Here is a 24,667-nt window from a genome sequence, read left to right on the forward strand (position 1 = left end):
ATACAAACATTTAAATATTTAAACAATACTCGCTAATATATGTATTCACTAAGATACACTTAATAAGCCAGTTAACCAACCAATTTTTTTTTAAAAAATCATCCATTTACACACTTATTTAAACTGTAGGAGAGTAGGGTCTGCAATCCCATGATCACCCAGATTTTTTGCTTTTGTTTCACTGGTTTACGACTTTCTCTGGCTGTGGGCCTGCCAATCAGACCCACAGCCTGGCTGTTCTCTTTCTAAATTACGAGATGTACCCTAGGTGCATTTACCAATTGGTACTGGGCCACCTTATCAGACCCCGTAACGCAGGGCATAGGTGTACCCAGGGCCGCCAGGGGCTGCAGCATGTATTATGCCACCCCTGGCTGGCCTCCTAAATCTGACACAACTGGCTGCATGACAGCTGGGGCGAAGTCGTGTAATCACCCTTTGCTTTAGATATAGTAGCCCTATATCTAACCCTCCAATGGACACCCGAGTTCCTATCAGTCACTCCTATGGCAGGCCTTGACAATCCTGAAGGCAGAGTGCATGGGCTCGTGTGAACTAAGCTCTGGCCCGAGCCGAGCCCGGTTGCAGCTTGCGGAATCAAGACCCAATGGCTGTTCCATGATAACGCGTACCATATCGGTAACTTCGGTGTCGCGTTATCAAGACATGTCGAGTAAGGTGTCATACGAATCGGGATGCTGCCCTCTCACCAACTCTGGCGACGAGGTTAGCATTCCGCCCTTCTAGAGGGACACGACATGTACGTAACTGTGAACCCCGGTTAAAGTTAACGAAAGCCTCAGCTCCACAAAATGGATGCTGCCACCACAGACACGAGTCTGACCTCCTGCTGCTGGGATTCCTTCCAGCGAGGAGCACTTGGACAAAGGGTTTCCTGTCGAGGGCGGTGTTCGCACCGTCCCAGACAGGGTTTGTGTATTCTGGGTAGGTAGGGCTTTTGCGAGAAGGTGACTGCGGAGTGGCACCCCGGTGCTCACTACGCATCTGCCGGTTAGAACCAGTTCCAGGGGCGACAGCCCTGGCCTGGGGAAAGTCCGGCAGGGGAGAGGGGTGTAACTACCCCCCTTCCTGGTCCCACCCTTAGGGCAGGACCTAGTCATGTACCCACCCCTTTCTTTAGGATAAAGGCCGGAGCGGGGACCCTTCCAAATTAGATCATCTTTGAATCAAGAATACTTTCTACGAAAGGACTTCAAGACTCTTCTCAAGATTTCTCCCTTGTGGCTAAGGAGTAGTCACCCTGCATCAGCAGGCACCATCTAAGAACTCTGCGGTTTGCTGTAAGTCCTTCCTCAAGGAATCCGACGGCCCAGCTCGACGAGAACCGGCTTCCCTGGCACCTCTGACCTCTACCCACGTCATCAGCTCAGCTGTGATCTGTGGGTGCGACGAGACCTCGAGGGACCGGCCATCATCAGAACCTGCACGCTCTTAAAAACCAGCACGACCATCGAGGTAACTCTCTGGTGAGTGCTCTGGGGTCCGAGAAGCCCCGACCCTGAGCCGCTCCAGCACCGAAGTGCAGTCTCCCAGCATCTCCACGATCTGCGTGGGGCCCTTCTGCTCGCTGCTCAGCACGTTGTCTGGTCACTAGCCGCTGGCTTGTGTCCTTCTGTGACGACATCCGAAAATCAACACTGCCGGTCTGGTTGCTCCAGACTGGCCCTTGCTTCCATCTTTTCGAGAAGCACCCCGGACCCTCCTGGTCCACTCAAGACGCCAACAGCGACATCCGTCGTGGGACAGCTCGCACCTCCACCGTGGTCGCCGACAACGCCTCCTGGTCCGTGAGACTGCAGAGCCTAGCGTCGCCCACTCACCTGGTCGAGGTGACGGCCAACTGGTGCCTTCCTGGTACCCTCTGACTACTGGCTAGTAGTAGGAACTTGGTCCCCTCTGCTTTCAGGTTTCATCAATCTCCGATCCAGGCTTGGATCTCTACGAACTATTCATCACTGGTCGCCGGCCAGCAACTCCTTTTCTTCCGGCTCCTGGCTCGTCAGCGAAGACCCCGACGCCTGTAAGACTTGTGCAGCCGCAGCCCTCGTGGCTAGGTAACTCGGCATTTCGGTGCCTGCATAGCCTCCTTACTCTAGGGTCCCGAGTCCCTCGCTTCCGACTTGCCTTAACCTTTCCGTGTCCCCGGACACTTGTTTTAAACTGTGCACTTGAAGTATTTACTAAAGAGATTTGGTTTGTGCTTAGTACCCTGTCCTCATAAAGAGTACAGGGCTGTTGTGATTCTTAATAAATATATTGTTTATTTTCATAACACTTGTGTGGTGTCCTTTCACTGGGTATTCAAGGGGTACATGTGTGGTAAACAGCTGGCTTAACGCGCCCTCTCGAGTTTTTAGCCTTAGACTGCTCGTATCCACGCTACTAGGATAGCTGGTCTATAGGTTGACTTACAACCAAACACCATAAGGGTCGTTGGAACGATACATAGCGGTCGCTAGAATAGCGAACGTTGCATATCGGGCCAACTTCTCACATTGGTGAGCAGCGGTTGGGATTTGAGCTTGCTGTTGTTTTACCACACGTATCCTAAGAATATCTTGTTGAAAGATCACACAAGTACTGTTAGTACATATAACTAAAGCTTAGAATACTCTGAGTTCTACTGAACCAGCTGTTGTAGCTCCTCAAGGCTTAGCACACCTTGGCTACAACTCTTAGCAAGGGAAAAGTAGGTAAACACATAGTGTAGGTAGGTGCATCACTTACACCACACTAGAAGCAGTATGTCGGTCACAGGAGGAAACACTGAGTCTCCCCTGGTGTCAGTTGACCCTCCACAGGTCATCCCGTCAAGATATACTGCGCTTAACTTCCATGAGTTACGACAAGTATGTACCTCTAGGAAAATTAAGCAAGGGGCTAACCCCACCACCTCCTTTCTGATTGGTCTCCTAGAGACTTATGATGCCAGAAAGGCTGAGAAGCTTCTTAGCCCTTCTAATCCAGAAGGAGGCATGCCTCCCCTCGAGGGAACCCGGGGCGATCCTGACCTCATACACCTCGCAACTGAGAACGAAGACGGCGAGGAGGATGAGGATGAGGATCTCTCTGGGGACGAGGCAGATAAGGGACAGGTAGAAGTCGGCAGACTGACACGGTCCAACTTAAGCAGACATGATAGTGGTACTGGGGGACCCCCGGCGCTACTGTCAGGTGCGCTTAACATTGGGAATGGACGAGTTAGGTCTCTATCAAGAGGCTCTAACAGATCCGTTCGAACCAATGGCTCTCGCAACTCTTCTCAAAGAGGGATGACGTCCCCTCAGAGGAGAGTGTACGAAGCTAAGGAAAAAGCAGCTAATCTAAGGATCGAAAGGGAAGAACTTGCCCTGGCCAAGGAAAAGCTTGCTTTTGCGAGAGAGCAACAGTTAAGTGGGGCAGTCCCCACTGGTGGCAGCAACGTACCTAGTAATAGGGAAAAGAGTTTCGATACGAAACACCTTGGGAAGATAGTGCCCCCCTTTAAACAAGGGGACGACATCCACAAATGGATTACTGCTTTGGAGAGGGCCTGCACTGTGCAAGGTGTTCCCCAAAGTCAGTGGGCAGCTATCTTGTGGCTCTCCTTTGAAGGCAAAGGAAGAGACAAGCTTCTCACCACAAGGGTAGAGGACGCTAACAATTACCAAGTCTTGAAGAATACACTCGTTGAAGGGTTCGGCCTAACCACTGAGCAGTACAGGGTGCTGTTCAGGGATACCCAGAAAACGCAGTCTCAAGATTGGTCTGATTTTGTCGATTGTGCCACTAAGGCTTTTGAGGGCTGGTTGCTGGGCAGTAAGGTTACTGATTACAAAGGATTGTATAATTTGATGATGAGAGAACAAATTTTAAACAATTGTCAGAACCAGTTGTTGCATCAGCATCTTGTCGACTCGGATCTGACCTCTCCTCAAGAATTGGGGCAGAAGGCAGACAAATGGGTTCGTACGAGAGTTAAACAGAACCAGGGCCGGAATCAAGGTGGTCAGAAGAAAGCAGACCAGAAGGGTAAAGATTCTAAAGGGGAACAAAATGACCAGAAGTCTTCGACAGGTCCCCAACAACCCAAAGAGGGTGGGGGTCAGGCTCCCCAAAAGAAGAAAGAAGGCCAATCCAAACGATGGTGCCAGTACTGTAAAAGTAAATCTCACTGGTTTAGTGAGTGCACCAAGAAAGGAGGAGGGCAGACTCCTGCCACTGCAGCCCCTAAGGCACCTGTGCCCCCTAGTACAGTCAGCAGTGGTAGTGCACCTCCCAAGGGTTTAGTAGGGTTAACCCTGGGTTCTGAGGGGCGTGACAACCTAGTTGGCACACTCACTCAGGCTGTCCTTGTCAGTACGGGGGACGCGGACGTGTCCCCTGACGTAAGCCCCAATACTTTGGGCAAATACAGACAGACGCCTTTTATAAATGGAAAGATGGCTCAGGCCTATAGGGACACTTGTGCCAGCGTCACCATGGTGACGCCTAACTTTGTGGACCCTGGACAGATCATGCCAGGTACAGAATTCCTGGTGACCAATGCAAGCAATGTCACTACCAATCACAGTATGGCAATTGTAGCTTTCTCCTGGGGAGGGGTAACTGGCCAAAAGAAGGTTGTAGTTAGTCCAGACCTCCCAGTGGATTGTTTGTTGGGCAATGATTTGGAGTCGTCACAATGGTCAGAAGTGGAGCACCGGACTCACATGGAAATGTTAGGGTTGCCAGCACATGTGTTCGCTGTGACTAGGTCACAGGTCAGGAAATGCCCCACTGAACAGGTGCTGGATCCTGGGACAACGGACCAGACACCTCCCAAGAAAAAGAGCAGTAGGGTTAAGGCTGCGCCTTCCCCCTTGCCCCAGGTCGAGGATCAAGTCTCAGAGGAGGCTGACCTACAGGAATTGAGGGAAACTGAGCCGAGGGAGTTCGAACTTGATCAAGTTGAATTCTTGGGCTCAGGGGGACCCTCAAGGGAAGACCTGGGGAAGGACCAGTTAAACTGCCCTTCTCTTGAACCCCTCAGACAGCAGGCTGCTGCTGAGGCTGCTGGGAACGCCACAGGTACCCACAAGGTATACTGGGAAGATGGACTCCTGTACACTGAGTCAAGAGACCCCAAGCCTGGCATGACCAGGAGGCTGGTCGTCCCCTTGTCTCAGCGTGGTTTCCTACTTACCTTGGCCCACGAGATTCCCTTAGCAGGTCACTTAGGCCAGACGAAAACGTGGGACAGGCTTGTCTCGCACTTTCACTGGCCTCATATGAACGAAGATACCAAGGAGTTTTGCCGCTCCTGTGTCACTTGCCAAGCCAGTGGTAAGTCAGGTGGCACGACAAAGGCCCCCCTTATACCAATGCCTGTGGTGGGGGTGCCCTTTGAACGGGTGGGGATCGACATCGTCGGTCCCATGGAACCACCGACAGCATCAGGGCACAAGTTTATACTGGTGGTAGCGGATCATGCCACCAGGTATCCTGAAGCTATTCCCCTTAGGACCACTACAGCACCTGTTGTGGCAAGAGCCCTAGTTGGAGTATTCTCCAGAGTGGGCTTCCCTAAGGAGGTCGTCTCCGACAGAGGTGCAAACTTTATGTCGAGCTACTTAACTGCTATGTGGAAGGAATGTGGTGTCAACTACAAGTTCACTACACCCTATCATCCACAATGCAATGGGCTTGTTGAGAGATTCAACAGGACCCTAAAAGGGATGATTCATGGACTACCGGAAAAGCTTCGGCGTAGATGGGACGTCCTGATCCCCTGCCTCTTGTTCGCCTACAGAGAAGTCCCACAGAAGGGGGTTGGCTACAGCCCTTTTAAACTTTTGTACGGGCATCCTGTAAGAGGACCCCTGTGTTTGGTGAAGGAAGGATGGGAGAGACCTCTCAAAAAGCCTGCAGCCAACATAGTGGACTATGTGCTCGGCCTCCGCTCGCGGATGGCTGAATACATGGAGAAGGCATCCGAAAACCTTAAGGCCAGCCAAGAACTCCAAAAAGCTTGGCATGACCAAAAGGCTGTCTTGACTGTTTACCAGCCCGGACAGAAGGTGTGGGTGTTGGAGCCAGTGGCCCCAGCAGCACTCAAGGACAAATGGTCCGGGCCCCACACCATCCTGGAGAAAAAGGGAGAGGTCACCTACCTGGTCGACCTGGGAACTCCCCGGAGCCCCCACAGGGTGCTTCATGTCAACAGGCTAAAAGCATATGTCGACAGGAAGGACATGAGTTTGCTCATGGCCCTAGATGAGGGACAGGAAGAGGAGAGTGACCCTCTCCCCGACCTGCTCTCTCAGAATCCTGACGATGGCTCGGTAGATGGTGTTGTCTTTTGTGGCAGCCTCTCCGAACATCAACAGAGCGACTGTAAACAGGTTCTTCAGTCGTTCCGACATCTGTTTTCTCTGACACCCAGCCAGACCGATTGGTGCACCCATGAGGTCGACACTGGTGACAGCTTGCCCGTAAAGAGTAAAATCTACAGGCAGCCTGATCACGTTAGAGACTGCATCAAAAGTGAAGTGCAGAAAATGTTGGAGCTGGGAGTCATTGAACCCTCGGATAGCCCTTGGGCTAGTCCCGTAGTTCTAGTGCCGAAACCTCACACCCAGGGTGGTAAGAGAGAGATGAGGTTCTGCGTAGACTACAGGGGTCTCAATGCAGTCACTAAGACTGACGCCCACCCAATACCAAGGGCAGACGAGCTTATTGATAGGCTGGCTTCGGCCAACTACTTAAGTACGTTTGACCTGACAGCTGGGTATTGGCAAATCAGGTTAGCTGAGGACGCCAAGCCTAAAACCGCATTTTCAACCCCTGGTGGGCATTATCAGTTCGTGGTGATGCCCTTTGGTCTGAAAAATGCACCTGCCACCTTCCAACGGTTGGTGAATCACGTCCTTACTGGGCTGGATGACTTCTGTGCGGCGTATCTTGACGATATTGCTGTCTTTAGCTCCACCTGGGAGGATCACCTGGTCCACCTGCGGAAGACATTGGAGGCGCTGCAAGCCGCAGGCCTCACTATCAAGGCCACCAAGTGCCAGATAGGGCAGACACAGGTTGTATACCTGGGCCACCTTGTAGGTGGAGGTCAGGTTCAGCCGCTGGAGAGCAAGATACAGTCAATCAGGGACTGGGCTCCTCCAACCACCCAGACTCAGGTTCGAGCTTTCTTGGGCCTGACTGGTTACTACCGGAAGTTTGTCAGGAACTATGGTTCCATCGTGACACCATTAAATGAACTGACAAGTAAGAAAATGCCAAAAAAGGTTCAGTGGACAGCGAGCTGTCAAAAAGCATTCGATGACCTAAAGCAGGCCATGTGCACGGCGCCTATCCTCAAGAGTCCGGACTACTCCAAACCATTCATTGTCCAAACAGATGCTTCTGAGTTGGGTGTGGGAGCTGTTCTTTCTCAACTGAATTTTGATGGTCAAGACCAGCCCATTGCTTTTATAAGCAGACGGCTGACCCCTAGAGAGAAAAATTGGTCAGCTATTGAGAGGGAGGCCTTTGCTGTGGTTTGGGCCCTGAAGAAGCTGAGGCCATACTTGTTTGGCACTCACTTCAAGATTCAGACCGACCATAAGCCCCTCTTGTGGCTAAATCAGATGAAGGGTGAAAACCCCAAACTGCTTAGGTGGTCCATTTCCCTACAGGGGATGGACTTCACAGTGGAACATAGACCTGGTACTGATCATGGCAATGCCGATGGGCTCTCCAGATATTTCCACTTAGAACAAGAAGACTCACCTGGTCAAGGTTAGCTAGTTGTTCCGACGTTTGGGGGGGGGTCATGTAGGAGAGTAGGGTCTGCAATCCCATGATCACCCAGATTTTTTGCTTTTGTTTCACTGGTTTACGACTTTCTCTGGCTGTGGGCCTGCCAATCAGACCCACAGCCTGGCTGTTCTCTTTCTAAATTACGAGATGTACCCTAGGTGCATTTACCAATTGGTACTGGGCCACCTTATCAGACCCCGTAACGCAGGGCATAGGTGTACCCAGGGCCGCCAGGGGCTGCAGCATGTATTATGCCACCCCTGGCTGGCCTCCTAAATCTGACACAACTGGCTGCATGACAGCTGGGGCGAAGTCGTGTAATCACCCTTTGCTTTAGATATAGTAGCCCTATATCTAACCCTCCAATGGACACCCGAGTTCCTATCAGTCACTCCTATGGCAGGCCTTGACAATCCTGAAGGCAGAGTGCATGGGCTCGTGTGAACTAAGCTCTGGCCCGAGCCGAGCCCGGTTGCAGCTTGCGGAATCAAGACCCAATGGCTGTTCCATGATAACGCGTACCATATCGGTAACTTCGGTGTCGCGTTATCAAGACATGTCGAGTAAGGTGTCATACGAATCGGGATGCTGCCCTCTCACCAACTCTGGCGACGAGGTTAGCATTCCGCCCTTCTAGAGGGACACGACATGTACGTAACTGTGAACCCCGGTTAAAGTTAACGAAAGCCTCAGCTCCACAAAATGGATGCTGCCACCACAGACACGAGTCTGACCTCCTGCTGCTGGGAGTCCTTCCAGCGAGGAGCACTTGGACAAAGGGTTTCCTGTCGAGGGCGGTGTTCGCACCGTCCCAGACAGGGTTTGTGTATTCTGGGTAGGTAGGGCTTTTGCGAGAAGGTGACTGCGGAGTGGCACCCCGGTGCTCACTACGCATCTGCCGGTTAGAACCAGTTCCAGGGGCGACAGCCCTGGCCTGGGGAAAGTCCGGCAGGGGAGAGGGGTGTAACTACCCCCCTTCCTGGTCCCACCCTTAGGGCAGGACCTAGTCATGTACCCACCCCTTTCTTTAGGATAAAGGCCGGAGCGGGGACCCTTCCAAATTAGATCATCTTTGAATCAAGAATACTTTCTACGAAAGGACTTCAAGACTCTTCTCAAGATTTCTCCCTTGTGGCTAAGGAGTAGTCACCCTGCATCAGCAGGCACCATCTAAGAACTCTGCGGTTTGCTGTAAGTCCTTCCTCAAGGAATCCGACGGCCCAGCTCGACGAGAACCGGCTTCCCTGGCACCTCTGACCTCTACCCACGTCATCAGCTCAGCTGTGATCTGTGGGTGCGACGAGACCTCGAGGGACCGGCCATCATCAGAACCTGCACGCTCTTAAAAACCAGCACGACCATCGAGGTAACTCTCTGGTGAGTGCTCTGGGGTCCGAGAAGCCCCGACCCTGAGCCGCTCCAGCACCGAAGTGCAGTCTCCCAGCATCTCCACGATCTGCGTGGGGCCCTTCTGCTCGCTGCTCAGCACGTTGTCTGGTCACTAGCCGCTGGCTTGTGTCCTTCTGTGACGACATCCGAAAATCAACACTGCCGGTCTGGTTGCTCCAGACTGGCCCTTGCTTCCATCTTTTCGAGAAGCACCCCGGACCCTCCTGGTCCACTCAAGACGCCAACAGCGACATCCGTCGTGGGACAGCTCGCACCTCCACCGTGGTCGCCGACAACGCCTCCTGGTCCGTGAGACTGCAGAGCCTAGCGTCGCCCACTCACCTGGTCGAGGTGACGGCCAACTGGTGCCTTCCTGGTACCCTCTGACTACTGGCTAGTAGTACGAACTTGGTCCCCTCTGCTTTCAGGTTTCATCAATCTCCGATCCAGGCTTGGATCTCTACGAACTATTCATCACTGGTCGCCGGCCAGCAACTCCTTTTCTTCCGGCTCCTGGCTCGTCAGCGAAGACCCCGACGCCTGTAAGACTTGTGCAGCCGCAGCCCTCGTGGCTAGGTAACTCGGCATTTCGGTGCCTGCATAGCCTCCTTACTCTAGGGTCCCGAGTCCCTCGCTTCCGACTTGCCTTAACCTTTCCGTGTCCCCGGACACTTGTTTTAAACTGTGAACTTGAAGTATTTACTAAAGAGATTTGGTTTGTGCTTAGTACCCTGTCCTCATAAAGAGTACAGGGCTGTTGTGATTCTTAATAAATATATTGTTTATTTTCATAACACTTGTGTGGTGTCCTTTCACTGGGTATTCAAGGGGTACATGTGTGGTAAACAGCTGGCTTAACGCGCCCTCTCGAGTCTTTAGCCTTAGACTGCTCGTATCCACGCTACTAGGATAGCTGGTCTATAGGTTGACTTACAACCAAACACCATAAGGGTCGTTGGAACGATACATAGCGGTCGCTAGAATAGCGAACGTTGCATATCGGGCCAACTTCTCACATAAACATTTATTCTTCCATCGACCTTTACAAATACATATATAAAACAAATTTATTTTTCAGAAAGACACACATTCACTGGATGGTGTCATCAGTGATGTCATGAGTGATGTCACTGACCATGTCATGAGTGATGTAATATGTGATGTCATCAGCAGTGCATTGCAGGCGCGCAAGTTATAGTGAGTCCAACTAACTATAACGTGGGAATTTCAATGGTTTTATGTCAGTAAAATTTCCAGCTAACTATAACTGGTGTGAAACCTATGGTTTTGTCAGTGAATTTAATAGGTTTTTTAAATGCTAATTCCTAACTATAACTGGTTTGAAACCTATGGTTTTTTCAGTGAATATATATATATATATATATATATATATCAGCCTGCTCAAAGAACCAAGAACAACAAGAGGTGGAAGAACTAGTGTTGAGCAAGACCGAGTACAAACCTCGAATAACATAACATAACATAACAGAATGGAACAGAACATCTATATAAAACATAAGAACCAAATATTTTTGGAATGTGTGTCATTGAGAAGTTTACTCAAAGCTTGCATTAACCCCACTACCTCAGATTTCAATAACTTCGTTTATCAAAGAAACTCCGCCCACATTTTTTTTCTAAGTATGTCTTCTAGGTCATATGTTCTTCCAATCCCAAAATAGAAAAAATATATTTCAATACAGTTGGTTTGATCCGCTTTAAATATGGTTCCGATACCTTGTTGCAGAATCTGTCAGATCTTTTCTTTATGCCCTCAGAATAGGACAAGCTTCTTCTGAAAGTATGTCCCTCTTTTCTTTTACTCTAGGAAGGTAGAGCAGGCCCTTACTGGTAATCTGCCCCCTTTGATATATGTATGGTGGAACAAAATCCACCTGTGAATTCTCATTCTGGTTTAACTCTTTCTCCAAAGGTCTGATCATTTTCCATCACCACCCAACTCTAAATCAGACCACAAGTCTCATACATGGAGGGTACAATACCTAGTTCATCGTGGCAGAAGCTATCTGGTGGATTGATGTAATTCATCGTGCTGACATCCAGTTTCCAGTTATGCTTGGTACAGCGTAGTGTCCTGTAAAACATTGAAGCCATGTGGTTATATTGTGTCCAGAGACATATAAGTGCCAGAAAAAGGTATTAACCAATTAAATTTGCAGATTGGTTCTCAAGTAGTTTTATTACTACTGAAGTCAAAGGTTAATGCATGTTATCTGCGTACAGATACAGGGATCTTTCTAAGTGTCTTCTCCCACGCGAGAAAGCAACTGATGACTCCATTAAACTTCATTCCGAGGTCCCAACAACTTCCAGATGCATTTTAAATAAAAGGAACGATGTTTTATGAAGGAGCACACTCACAGCAAAAAAAATTATACATTGTATTCAGGTGCAACGTTTAAAGCACACACTGGCCATCGTACTAAAAAGTAGGGGGGAAAGTAAATACTGAGTTATGCTTGCTAAAGTGCCAGTGGCATTTTATTAAACATTTGCATAGTTTGTATATTATTTCTTCGGTAATAAAGACTATGACCCTCGTTATTAGAAAACTGGAACTCCGAATAGGACAGTAACCCTGTCACCAGCCCCATGTGGAATTTCAAGGCGTGCAGAAAGATTATGAACCTGTTTCCTCTGGAGATTACTGCTGATGAAAGCTTTGGTGGAAGCCGAGGCAGGGAATGAGTTACTACTGGGGAATCAGATCGGAATTACCAGTTCCTCTAGTAATGCCTAGTTTCTGATTGGATTCTCAGGGTTTAACCATAATGTCTATTAATTCAGCACATCTGGATTTAAAGACACCTCAGTTTGCTAATTTTGGGATTGCAGTATTAAGACAGCCTTTCCTCCGACACAGGTCATAATGAGACCCTATTTACCCGTTCTGGTTTATGGGTGAGCAAATATGAATGTGGTTATTTTGCATGAATGAAATAATAGGTCGATGATGGATGGAGCACTTGAGCAAATCAAACACTCACCCACAGTCAACTGATCTGGGTTTAATCCATCATCATTCTTTAGCTCATTCCACCACCACAGTTTAGCCATGACCATATGCAAATCAGTCTGACCCAGTGCCTTATGGGAACAGTCCAGCCGGAACTGCCAAGCCATATCTTCCCTGGACCGAAACAAGCTTCCTAGGACCGGTCTTAAGATGCTTGTTTCCAGTCCAAGGAGGACCTGGCTTGGCAGTTCGGGCTGGACTGTTCCCATTGGGCACAGGGTCGAGATTGATTTGCATATGGCTGGGTTCAAACTGGAATGGCATGGTGAGCAAAAAAAGATGGATTTAGGCCAAGATGTATGTACTGGGGTGAATGTATGACATTGTTTTGCATTCTGTCCATCAACTGTTGTTTTTGAAATAATAGGTTGAGTAGCTTTACTTTTTCACATCACTAACTAGCTGATCTATGGAAGAAAGGACATCAAATATTTGCTGTTATAAAGAAAAGGTGGAATCCATATGCCTGCGAGTTAATAGTATGCTTATGACTGTAGAGACACAGCAGTTGGGTCGGAGAACTCCGCACACAACAAAATACATCTGTCCTATCTTTTTATGAATGGAGTTCTCCGCAGTCTTAAACTTACTATTAACTTGTAGTTCCCAAACCAAAAAGAACATATATCTGCACAAAACTGTAAGTTTACCTTCGTGAATCAGAGCCTTATTGTTTAAACCATTCTCTGGTGGTATAAAATGTAAAGCCATTTCTCACCTGACTCTCATACCTATAGATTTTACAATACTCCTGCCTTTATGGCTAAATGTACAGCCTCCTATTTCTCCCCTTACCTGCCTACGCCACGAAGTTTGATAGACAGTCATTACTTCCCCACTTGGACCTAATTTAGTTTTACAGTCTGAGCATAACAGACATAATCAACATGAATGATCACTTACTAAGGCAATACTTTCTTCCCCAGGCCCCTTTGAGGGTCATAAAGGCACAGTTTGTCAGGCACAATGGACAAGGCTCCCTGCTTGCCAATGCACCTAAACCTAGTGCACAAGCTAAAGTATTTCCCCTCTTCCAATATTTTTACCATGGCCAGACAGGTATTTTCCCGGTGGGCTGGATCCCATGGAAGTCATTTTCAAAGCACATGGACTTTCCTGGTGCCTCTGCCGCTTTCCCCAGCTCTCTAAGGCTACTTGAATAACTAGCAGCAGGCACAGGGAGGATTCAAGAGAGAGAAAGAGAAGAAAGGAGGAGGAAGGTATAGAGAAAGTGATCGGAGTGGGAGCAGAGAGAGTGGAGAGAAGGAGAGAAAGAATCAATGGATGCAGAGAGTGAGATTGAAAAAAGACACCAAGGGAGCAGAGTTGGTTTGAGCATATTTGCCAGGGCTGCCTTTGGTTTCCCAGTTGGGCCTGGTTTATTCTCAATATTTGCCGAAAGTACAGCAAGGCTCACTAAAAAAACGCTTTCCCCAAATATTCGTTGAGTGGAATTAGAACAGGAAATCATCCCCCCTTAATATTTAGGGACATTTCTAGCCCTCTCCTCCAGATTTGAGGGAAAGGATATAAACACAGGCATGTCTAGGAAGGCTGCACAGACAGGAGAGCGTGAATGGTTCAAATACCAGCAACCTTGTGTCTGCCAATCACCCGACATTTTATCCCTCTGTTGATTCGTATATGGATCCTGAAAATGGTGACTCTGTGCAAATCTACATCTGTGAGCACAGAAAAACAAGAGAGTTCATGTATGCTTGTGGAAGAGTGATATATTTTACTTATGTTTATAACAAACAGTTTGTTATATAAATTTGGCACAGTGTACAAATATGACTGGAATCCTATGATAATCCCTAAGGGGTGAAAGCGGGTTTATTACGACACCTTTTTGATAGATATTAGGATCCAGGAGGATTAGGTTGTTCATCCCTTAAGCACTGACTAATCAATCAATCAATCAGTATTTGTAAGCCCTACTTATCACCCGCAAGGGTATCTAGGCGCTGTGTGCAGTCAGTCAAAGAGGCAGGTCTTGAATCCCTTCCTGAAATGAGTAAAAGAGGGTGAGGTGCAGAAGTGGAGAAGGGTGTTCCAGTACTTGGCGGCGAGGAGGGAAAAGGAGAATCCTCAAGGGCAGTAGTGGCGGAATGCGTTGTACCTGTGCAAGTTCAGTGGAGCAGAGAGTCCTGGGGGGTAAATGGAAATTCAGGCAGTGGCTGTGGAGGACTTTGTAGGCATGGGTAAGGAGCTTGAATTGTCATATTTTCTGGATGGGGAGCCAGTGGAGGTCTTTCAGGTGCTGTGTGTTCGGTTCCTCTTTGGCAGGTTGAGGATCAGTCTGGCTGCTGCATTCCGGATCGTTTGGAGTCTCCTCATAAGTTCGGTGGTGGTGCCTGAATATAATGCATTGCCATAGTTCGGTCTGCTGGTGATGAGGGCCTTCTCAATCGTTTTCCTGATGCTGATGGGGGGGCCACCTGAAGACTTTGCGGAGCATGAAGACAGAGTGGAAGTAGGATGAGAAGACAGCATTAACCTGATGTGTCATTGAGAGTTTGCTATCTAGGATGATGCTTAGGTTTCGGGTGTGGTCTTTTGGAGTAGGGTTGGGTTCGAGTTCTGATGGCTACCAGGAGTTGTTCCAGTGAGGGGTGTGTCTGCCGAAGATCAGTACTTCATATTTGTCTTTGTTAAGCTTCAGACAGTTGTTCTTATCCAAGCAGAGACATTCTTCATACGGTTGTGGAAGTTGGTATTTTTTGTGATGAGGTCTGCTGAGAGCGAGAAGATGAGCTGAGTGTCATTGGTGTTGGAGATTATGTTGATGTCTTGGCTCTAACAATGTCTGTGAGTGGTGTTGTGTAGATGTTGAAGAGAGTTGGACTGAGGAATGAGCCTTGAGGGATGCTGGAGATCGTGCTCTTGGGTTGAGATGTGACAAGAGGGCGGCAGATTCTCTGGGTTTGTCCCATGAGGAAGGAGCCATCCATTTGAGTGCGTGGTTTGCGATTCTGTTCTGGCATAGTTGCTCGAAGTATGTGTGGTGGAAGATGATGTTGAAGGTTTTAGAGAGGTCGAGTAGGATGAGGCCGGCTGTTTCTCCTCTATCAAGTAGGGTGCTTTTGTCATCTTTTGCTGTGATCAGGGTTGCTTTGTGGTGCGATTAGCTCTAAATCCTGATTAGGAAGGGTGTAGCAGGTTGTTTCTCTCCAGGTGTTAGGTGAGTTAGAGGCTGATGGCCTCCAGGATTTTAGCTGGAAATGGGAGCAGTAAGATTGGATGGTAATTCTGGAGTTTTCTGGGGTCTGCAGAGGGTTTCTTGAGTAGCGGATTAACCTCTGAGTGTTCCCAGCTGTCGGGAATGGTGGCTGTAGCGATGGAGGTGTTGACAATGTAGGTGAATTGGCACCAGAACCTGTACCTTCCGAGGTGGAAAAGTTGGTGTGGCCATGGGTCGGTAGGTGCTACCGAGTGGATGGAGTTCATTTGAGTGTTTGTGTTGGGTGTACTGATATCCCCATGTGGTGAGCTAATACATTTGATCTAATAGCAAGGTTTTCATTCATTTTAATCTTTATTTCGGCTCATTCGGCCATAAAAGATGCATAAGCAACTACAATACATTTTGCACAGTGGATACAACATACCAGTGGGAAGCAGAAATAGGCAATTCATCAATTAGTACAATAACATCATCCAAATTAAAATAGGCATAATAGCTATAAAACAGATGTTTTGTAAGTACCACCACCAGCCAGGATCAGGGCAACCTAACCTACATGCAAAGTGCACCCATTTAATGTCTACAAATCAAGGGCCAAGTTTTTGCGGGTGCAGCTAACAATCAATAGGAATCTACTAACACAGAACACTGTAAGGCGACCGGTGTCTGTTTTAACGATCCTGGTTGCTTCCAGGTATGATCGTATACCTAGAGCTTTGCACAAGGGTTTAATCCATCTTCTCCTTGCTAAGTCGTAAACAGTACAAAAAAACAATATGTGGTTGTCATCCTCTCTATGATTTAGCTGACAACATATACAATTTGCACTTTTTGTTTGCCCTGTGGACTTATCCCATCTAGCTAGAACTGAATTTAATTTGAGTATACCGTATCTAAATTTTAAGTACAAGCTTTTTGCTAGGGGTGGTTGAATCTCATTTAAAAAATCTTCAAAAAGTGGAGAGTCCTTAAAATCGAGAAAGCTACGTGTAATGGATCCACATGAATGATCATTTAGGTAATTGTGTGTTATATAAAACCAAAATCTTGCCTTGACCAGAATCTCACATCTTTGTTTCAAACACGCTGGATCGTCCCAGAAGTAAGCAAGGCCTATCCGATGGAACCAATTTTTAACATGCTTAAGCCAAGGGTTGGTATTGTAAACATCAAGGTTCTTAACTTCTAAGATTCCTTGTTTATAATCTGTAAGTTCAAGAGTACTCCAAAGTCTGACCCAAAACAAAAGTGGCCTAAGTAATGCAATGTGATCTGTTCGTTTCATGTTTAGGTCCATAAATATTGGTACAAGTGGAGTACGTTTGGGCAATCTCAGAAGCCTTCTATAAAAGTTGTTTTCACTAGTCATAAAAATGTTACCTGCATTTGTTCCCCAGATTTCTGCTCCATATAAAGCACAAGATTGAGCCTTAAATTTAAAAACTTCTAGTGCTTGCGAAATGGATTTACTTAGACTTGCCCCATGATGCTTTATAATATGTAAAGTACTCTGGTTGAAAATGGTTTTACTTTTTTCGATTTGCGTTCTCCATGAGGTTGTTGAATCTAGGGAGACACCCAGGTACGAAAAATTTGAAACAAGTTCAAGCCTTTGACTATTTAGAAAAAATTGCCCCTTGAAAGATTTATGGGGATTTATGGACATACATTTGGTTTTTTTCGTATTTATTTCTAGGCCTTTTGAATCACAATACATTTTAAAGGAATTTAAAAGGGTTTGTAGACCAATGGGGGTTTGCGAAATCAGGATTGTGTCATCCGCAAATAGGAGTGAGGGGACCCTCACACCATTCAGCTTTGGGGAATCATTATTGCACCCATCTAAATAGTCTGGGATGTCGTTGACAAATAGAGAAAAGAGTGTGGGGGCCAACACACATCCTTGGCGGACTCCCCGTCTGATAGGTACGGGTTCTGTTAGTTCCCCTTTCGGGCCCCAGCGTACTCTGGCAAAGTTATTGTCATGTAATCGTCTAATCTGCTGGAGTATACAAGTTGGTAATCCCCGTGCAAATAGACAAACCCATAAACGAGACCGCAAACCTAAATCAAAAGCTGCCCTAAGGTCAACAAAAGCTACATAAATGTGTCCTTTTAATAAAAAAACATATTTCCAACAAATGCAACAAAACCTAAAAACCTGATCTATTGTACTCGTGTTCCGTCTAAAGCCTGCTTGGAACTTTGTAAAGATCTCATTCTCATCTATCCACAAATCCATTCGATTTAAAAGATGCCTTGAATTTTTTTTTTGTAAAATATCTAAAAGACAAATGGGACGATAGTTAGAGGGATCATAGCTATCTCCCTTCTTAAAAACTAAGATAATTTCTGCTCCCCGCCAGCTATCTGGTAAATTTCCACCTGCAACTAATATGTTAAAAAGCTTGTTGATGTATGGCACCCATACACTGATCTCATGCTTATACAGGTCCCCAGATATTTTATCTAAGCCTGGGGCTTTACAGTTTTTCACAGCAATAATTACTTGCTCGGTTTCCTCGAGACTAAACTCTATAGTATTTATGGCTGGTACCAGCCATGGGCTATTTCCAAACGCTATCACGTCACTACCTGGGGCTTCATACAAGTTGGTGAAATGGTTGACCCAAGTTTGTTCATCAATGAACACATCATCCGGTGACCTTCCTCCAATTTTCTCATTGGCAACTAGTTTCCAGAAACCCACATTGTCTTTCGCTTTGACAGCTGTTAGCATATTCTCCCAACATTCCTCGTCCCAGTTAATTCTAGCCTTTTCCTGCACCCTCCTATATTCTTGCCTTAGGGTCCTGATTACATCTGTTTTTTTGCTCTTAATTGCCTCTAGGAGTGTACCCTTGCAGTTTCGGCAATCCTTATTGTACCAGGGTTTGATACCAATGGAACTAATTTTTTGCAACCTTTTTTTATTTGGCATTTTCGACACAAATGGTACTAAGGCTTTAAAAAATTAAATATGCAAATCGATAAAAACCTTACCCTCGACTGGTTGAAGCAGATGTTTAGCGAAAATATCTGCTAGGAGTAGGTAAATGCTGGATAATGCCTCCTTATTACTCAATAAGCTAGCCCATTTAAGGGAACGCCTATTGTTACTCATTAAAGGGGCATCAGTAGTTAAGTTATCCAACATGCAGTAATCCATCGGAATCCTGGTACTAGGGACTAATCTATAATCTATTGACAGGTGCAGTGGCCGATGGTCACTTTCATACCTAGGGTTGATTACAAAGTCAGATAGGAAGGACCAAATGTCGAAAGATACCAGAATATAGTCGATCCGACTATGAGAATTATTTTTGACAAAAGTTGGTGCTTTTGGAGAGTCTGATGGAAAACGGCCGTTGCAGGCCCTCAAACCATGTACTGATACCAATCTCAATATCTGGGTTGCTAGGATCGTACAGCCCACTCCCTCCGTATATGATAGGGAAGGGATGTTATTGGCCCTATCCTCATCTGAAAAAACATCTCCAAACCCTATAATCGGCTCAAAATTGCAGTTAAAGTCACCGCCTACTATGATACTGCTAGGCGTATCTACAAGATCAGTAAGGAGGTTATCCAATTTATCAAAAATTACAGATTCTTTCGATAACCCACAGGGTCGGTTAAAGACATTAAACACAACAATACGCCTACCATTCTTCAGATTAACTACAAGTCCTAGTATATCTGCTGAATCTGTGTTTAATTGTGTGATTTTTACCTCCAATGACACTCTGATCCATACCGTAAGCCCCCCCGATGGTCTACCTCTGACTGATGGACCTGCCTCGATATTGAAAGTCCTATATCCCACCCTATGTGGTATTTCAAGGGTCCAGGTTTCTTGAAACAGACAAATGTCACAGGAGTCTACATAATTAGACCAATCAGGGTCAGAAAGATTTTTTGTCAGACCAGCGATGTTCCAAGATATCAAGGTAATTTTGTGTTGCATAATTGATCTTTCCCCTACTAGTGTTGCCCCCTTTTTCAGGGCCACACTATTACCAGCCCCAAATATAGGGCTTGCTACTGGGGGGACAGGGGCAACGCCCACTTGCCTTGCGTTCAGGACACTTCCTACATCAGTATCAGCTCCCCCTTGGTTGGACCTAGATAACATCAGATCTTGAACCACTTGTTCTACAGCAGGAATAGGCTTCAATGTTATATCACACTCATCCCTATGTGTAGCAGATTCTAAGGTAATTGGTGTGACTGTTCCTATGCTCTCCAGCACTAATTGATGTGATTTTTCATTCGATTTACAGCCACCACCAGTTTTCTCTATTTGCATTACATTAGTTTGACCAGCCATACAGTGGTCATTATGTGATCTTCAATCACAGTTATCCAGACCAGAGAAAACATCAAACCTATTTGCTGTCTCCAGGGGTGTGAAAGGTCTCAGGTGTTCTATCCTCCTATTAGGATTTCTGAAGGACCTGAGAGGTACCATATTCCACCCAAAAGGGTCAGCAGCATGATGATAATGTAGAGGTTCTGGCGGAAACCCGGTGTTGTAGGACATTAGGGGAGCAGTCTGGTTAGGTATCTGAGCGCCAGTGTGGGTAGGAGGAAACACCAGGGATCTAGGGTAAAAATAGGTCAAGGGGCGCAGAACAATAGAGTTACTGCCTCCACCCTGGGGCCAATTTAATATATAGGTGACTGCTCGAGGGTCTCAAAATTTATAACAACTAAATCTCCATCGATATCCTTGACCCTACTACCCAACCAGGGGAGTCATCTAACATGCACAATATCGCCATCAATGTTATGTGTTAATGGTCTAAATCGGGCAAGCCAGTGCATGATCTTATTTTTCAGCTGGAAAAACCCCTCCCTCTTATTTATTGGCAAGCTGGGAACTCCGGTCAAAACAACCACATACGGGGCGGCTTCGGGGGGCAATTCTGCTTGAAGGATTCTTCGAGGCGATGGCCTGGTGTGTCTAATAGGACCCCTTGTAGTCTGCTGTGAAATCCCCACAGAAAGTTTTCCAGGTCTCGTCGCAGCTACACTTACTGATATGGGGACTGAGCTGATATTCTGTTTAGGGGAGGGAACCTTCTGATGCTTGGGATTAGTTGGTTTAATTGGTTGATGAGTACCTTTTGAAACGCCAAGAGTGCACATAGGCACCGCGGCTGGAGGTACTGGAACCTCACTCACCACTACCTTAGATGGACCCTGGTGATTAATAACTGCAGCCTCAATCACTTCAAGCTTTTTCTCCACCCTCCTCAGCCTCTTTATAATGGGTAAAATGAAAGACCTAATTAGGTGTTCCATATTATCCAGTGAGGCGACAGTGGAAACATGCATTTGGGATGGGTCATCCAGAATGTCTATTGAAGCAATAGAATTCACAGATTGTACAGCTGGTGCCAAAGGTGGCAGGGGAGCCAGAATTGGCATGTTAGGTTGAGCAACAACAGGGTTCAGAGCAGTTCCGATGATAGATTTAGAAGGTTTTCCAAAATCCGAATGTCTAATCTTTGGTTTTTGCTGAGCCCCCCTTTCCGTCTTCTTTTTGCAGGCGGTGGGCCATGACTCTTAGCCTGCACTGATTTTTTCGATTTATTTAGAGCATGTTTAGGCTGGGCCAGGGTCCGAGTAGTCAAGTCAACATCAGACAATATCGAACTAGAGGGAGGGATGTCATTTACGGGCTGGTCTATATGACCCAAGGGTGTAGTAGTGCAGTCTCGTAACAAGAGTGGAAAGCTTTCCAAGCATAAAGGATCTTCATTAGAGTAAGTACATCCAAGAGTAAGCGAAAGGGCATTGGGCGGGGAAACGGCAGAAACCTTATTCTTTATACTTTCGACAGAGCGACGGCGCTCTGCCCTACGCTCTGCCAGGGTTTTCTCCCTATCTTGATCCGTGAGAGCCTTTGTGAAATAGTTATCAAGAGGGCCGTTGAAACTACACCCAGCCTTCTCAGACTGTAGTTGGCCCAGACTTAGAGCCATCAGAGAACCAGATAACTATGAAGATCAGTAGATGAAAGAGGGTAGGCCCTGCCCGGCCTCACTCGGTCTCTGAGGGCCTCAGAGGGCCCGCCCTTTGCCCGGGCTTCGCCTGGCTCGTCCCGCGCGCGTCCCGCGGTAGCATTAAGGGCGTCACTTAAGTAGGGACGTGGGGGAGGAGAGGCGGGAAGAGAGATCAGGTGCGCCTAGTTGTTGACGCGCAATGCCCTCTGGCTCTCGCAGTCCCGCTCACCCCCGCAGCGTCAGCTCCAATGATCCAGGGACTATACAGTGCCCTCCAGGTCCGGTTGCAGGTCAGCAGAGGAACACTTCCAAGCACCAACAGGGAAAGGCAGTAGTTCTGCGACTACGAGCGTCAGATTAGGACAAACAATCAACTTTTGCTTTTCTAAGGGGTCTTTTAGGTGTAATAAAAGTGGTCAACAGCAAATCTAACCTGAAAATTCAGCTGGCTCAGGACATGATCTCTGACACTTTAGCAGTAGAAAATGAACTACATCCGGGGGTTGTCCTAGCACCAGTCATCCTTGGTGCTTTTTATGAGTACTTTCTGACTTTTCTTAACAAGGAGGAAACATTTGCTCTTGTGTGTATTCTACAGATGGTAGGATTATTATATATGCTGATGATTTGTCTTTATTTGAATTAGGAATTATTTGCCCCTTATGAGTATTATACAGATGGTACGATTGTTATATATGTTGATGAATTGTCTTTATTTGAATTGTATCCTGCAGGCTTGCTTTTACCAAATAGGTGACTACACGGGTATGCACTGAGTAACTGTTGTAAAACTTGCATTTCCAAGACAAAATTCAGGGTCTTTAAAAATTAAGATTGATTAACAATTGAGAAATGGCTGCAATATGAAGATCTTAAAAGGATCAAACCCTTCAAATACTTGGGCTATCATACAAGACAAGTTGTATCTATGACTAAGTATTCAAGGACCTTATCCTGCTTTTTCTTAACAACAATTAAGGCTCTTATATTATTTGATTTCACATTTGGCGATCAATTGGTGCTCACTACTATGAAAGCCTACTCAGGCAAGGTTATTCCTCCAGCTACTTTTGACATAGACTGGTGGGGAAGACAACCATGCACTTTTTTTAATTCCTGGAAGCGAAAATGTGCGAGTAATGATTCACCCCGATCCTGGCAACTTCTGTGCTGGCTGTAAATAGAGAACTTTACCTTTTGCCCCAAGATATGTTATAAAGTGTCCTATCTTGTTTGCCAGATCTTTATATTTAAACAGGAAACCTACTTTGAGAGCAGTGGTGGCTCCTCTACGATGGCAGAGGAGCGTCGCTCCACTGCTTTTGAGCAGTGCAAAGTAAAGGAAATATGAAATGATAACAACTTATGCCCACTCCTAAGTGTGCAATGATTGTTTGGTCGGACCTCTCGAGCAGCCCAACACAGTCATGCACATGTTCCCTGTTCCCCATACAGGCTGCATTACATCCTGCATGGAGAACATGCCTTGGCCCCCATTCCCTAGTTGAGTGTCAAACCAGTATGCTCAAAACCAATCACAACGCTGCATTGCAGCATTGTGATTGGTCAGGGGAGCCTGGTTGCATACCAATCACAATGCTGCATTGCAGAGCTGCGATTGGTCAGGGGAGCCTGGCTGTTCTTCCTGGCTTCCTGTTCCTTGAGTCCCAAGGCCCCGAGGAGAGCAGGAGCAGAGACGTGGGACTCAGCGGTAAGGTAAGGGTGTATATATATTTTTTGCATTGCACAACCCTCAGCCTTTGCCGCCCTGTCCGCCACCCGCAAGTCATGCTGGCCGCCACTGTTTGTGAGGAAACTGGTATTTGACTGAGAAGACCTCATGAGAATTCCGTGATATCCCTATTCAGCTTTTTTCATCAGAATTTACTTTTAATTGCTTAAAAGGAAATTAATGATGGTGTTGAATACTAATGTTATGCAACAGACTGCAAGACATCTGGGGCAGTATCATGATAGGGTACGCTGGCGCAGAGCCAAGCACTTGTTTTATGCGTCTGTAGTGTGTAATGTGAATTAATTAAACCCAACATTTCCCCACATGAAGGCATTATTGTAGACAGCATAACTCAAAATTAGAAAGAGGCAAACTCTGTTCACTGTTTCTGTCTAAACTTCAGAGAAATACGAGGTTAAATGGGTCCACATATGCACTGCAGGTGCATAAATACAGTTGCTCGACTCTACACTGAGCCAGAGCAACCATTGTGATACGCCCCCTGGCTGGCAAAAGATTCTAGCCATTTATTTAGGGGTGGAGGGGTAGAAGATCGTGCAGCCATATTTATTTCATTCAGTTGACATGGATACTGGAGAAATGTATTTACAACTTCAAATAAAGGTGTACCCTGCTTTATCATACCTTTTTTTCATAACAAAAAAAGCCTGCCATAATGCTAAAGGTTTTGAATATGTGGCAATGTGCCAGGAATCCTTGTACATGCTAATTTTGATTACCCACGACAGCAGGATTTTTAGGTTGAGCCTAAGGGCAGTGGCACGCGCTGCTCACTCTGCAAGGCATGCTGTATTAGGGTATGCACTGGAAGCCCCGCTCACTCTCCGCTCATATTTGTCATTGGGTGGTGTCATTGTCCTTTGTAAATGCTGGCTTCTGATTCGTAAGTAGGCTAGTGAGTCCCTCCTTGGTACCGCCTTGTCAGCATTTGTTACAACCCATAACAACTGGACCTTTTGCTTGGCTCGTTACACGATCGGTGTTATGTGTGAGTGAGCACTATTTTGTTTATTGACAATGGGGACAAACAATGGCGACTACTTTTTTGTTTGTATTTTTTTATTATTGCTACTTTTTAGAAGAACACTGTGCGTTCTTTCACCTTTTGGTTTAAAAAAAAAATGTGCATGCTGAGTGTGGCACCCGCTTTAGAAACACACGCTCAGTTGAATTCTTTTTTTTAAACTATAATGTTGAGCGTGGCCCCCACTTTAGGGACACCACGCTCTTTTTCTTTCTTTTTAAAAACAAACTTTCATGGTGAGCGCGGCGTCTGATTCACAGACACTTCGCTTTGTTTCTGTTTTTTTCTACTTTATTGGTGAGCGCTGTGCCCGCTTCGCGGACACTGTGCTCTACAATACAATAGGTCTTGCATTTGCTAAAGTTTGACCCATTGGTATTGTAAATGACAATGCCTTTTAATATTAGAAAAGGCATTGCCATTTACAATGCCAATAGGTCAAAATATCGCTATTGTGAGACCTATCGCA

At 46.6% G+C, this 24,667-nt stretch overlaps 1 protein-coding gene across 1 annotated transcript in view; it reads right to left on the bottom strand.

The window, feature by feature from the left end:
* The window catches only part of LOC147663324 (cytidine monophosphate-N-acetylneuraminic acid hydroxylase-like), a 313,991-nt gene that overhangs the window by 222,848 nt on the left and 66,476 nt on the right, over positions 1–24,667 (bottom strand). The window contains exon 2 of the mRNA XM_086950520.1: positions 11,187–11,278. Coding sequence (XP_086806646.1) covers positions 11,187–11,278 — 92 coding nt within the window. The remainder of the gene's footprint in view (positions 1–11,186; positions 11,279–24,667) is intronic.

The sequence above is a fragment of the Lissotriton vulgaris genome, unplaced genomic scaffold (genome assembly GCF_964263255.1).
Source record: "Lissotriton vulgaris unplaced genomic scaffold, aLisVul1.2 SCAFFOLD_838, whole genome shotgun sequence".
In the NCBI taxonomy this organism is placed as follows: Eukaryota; Metazoa; Chordata; class Amphibia; order Caudata; family Salamandridae; genus Lissotriton; species Lissotriton vulgaris.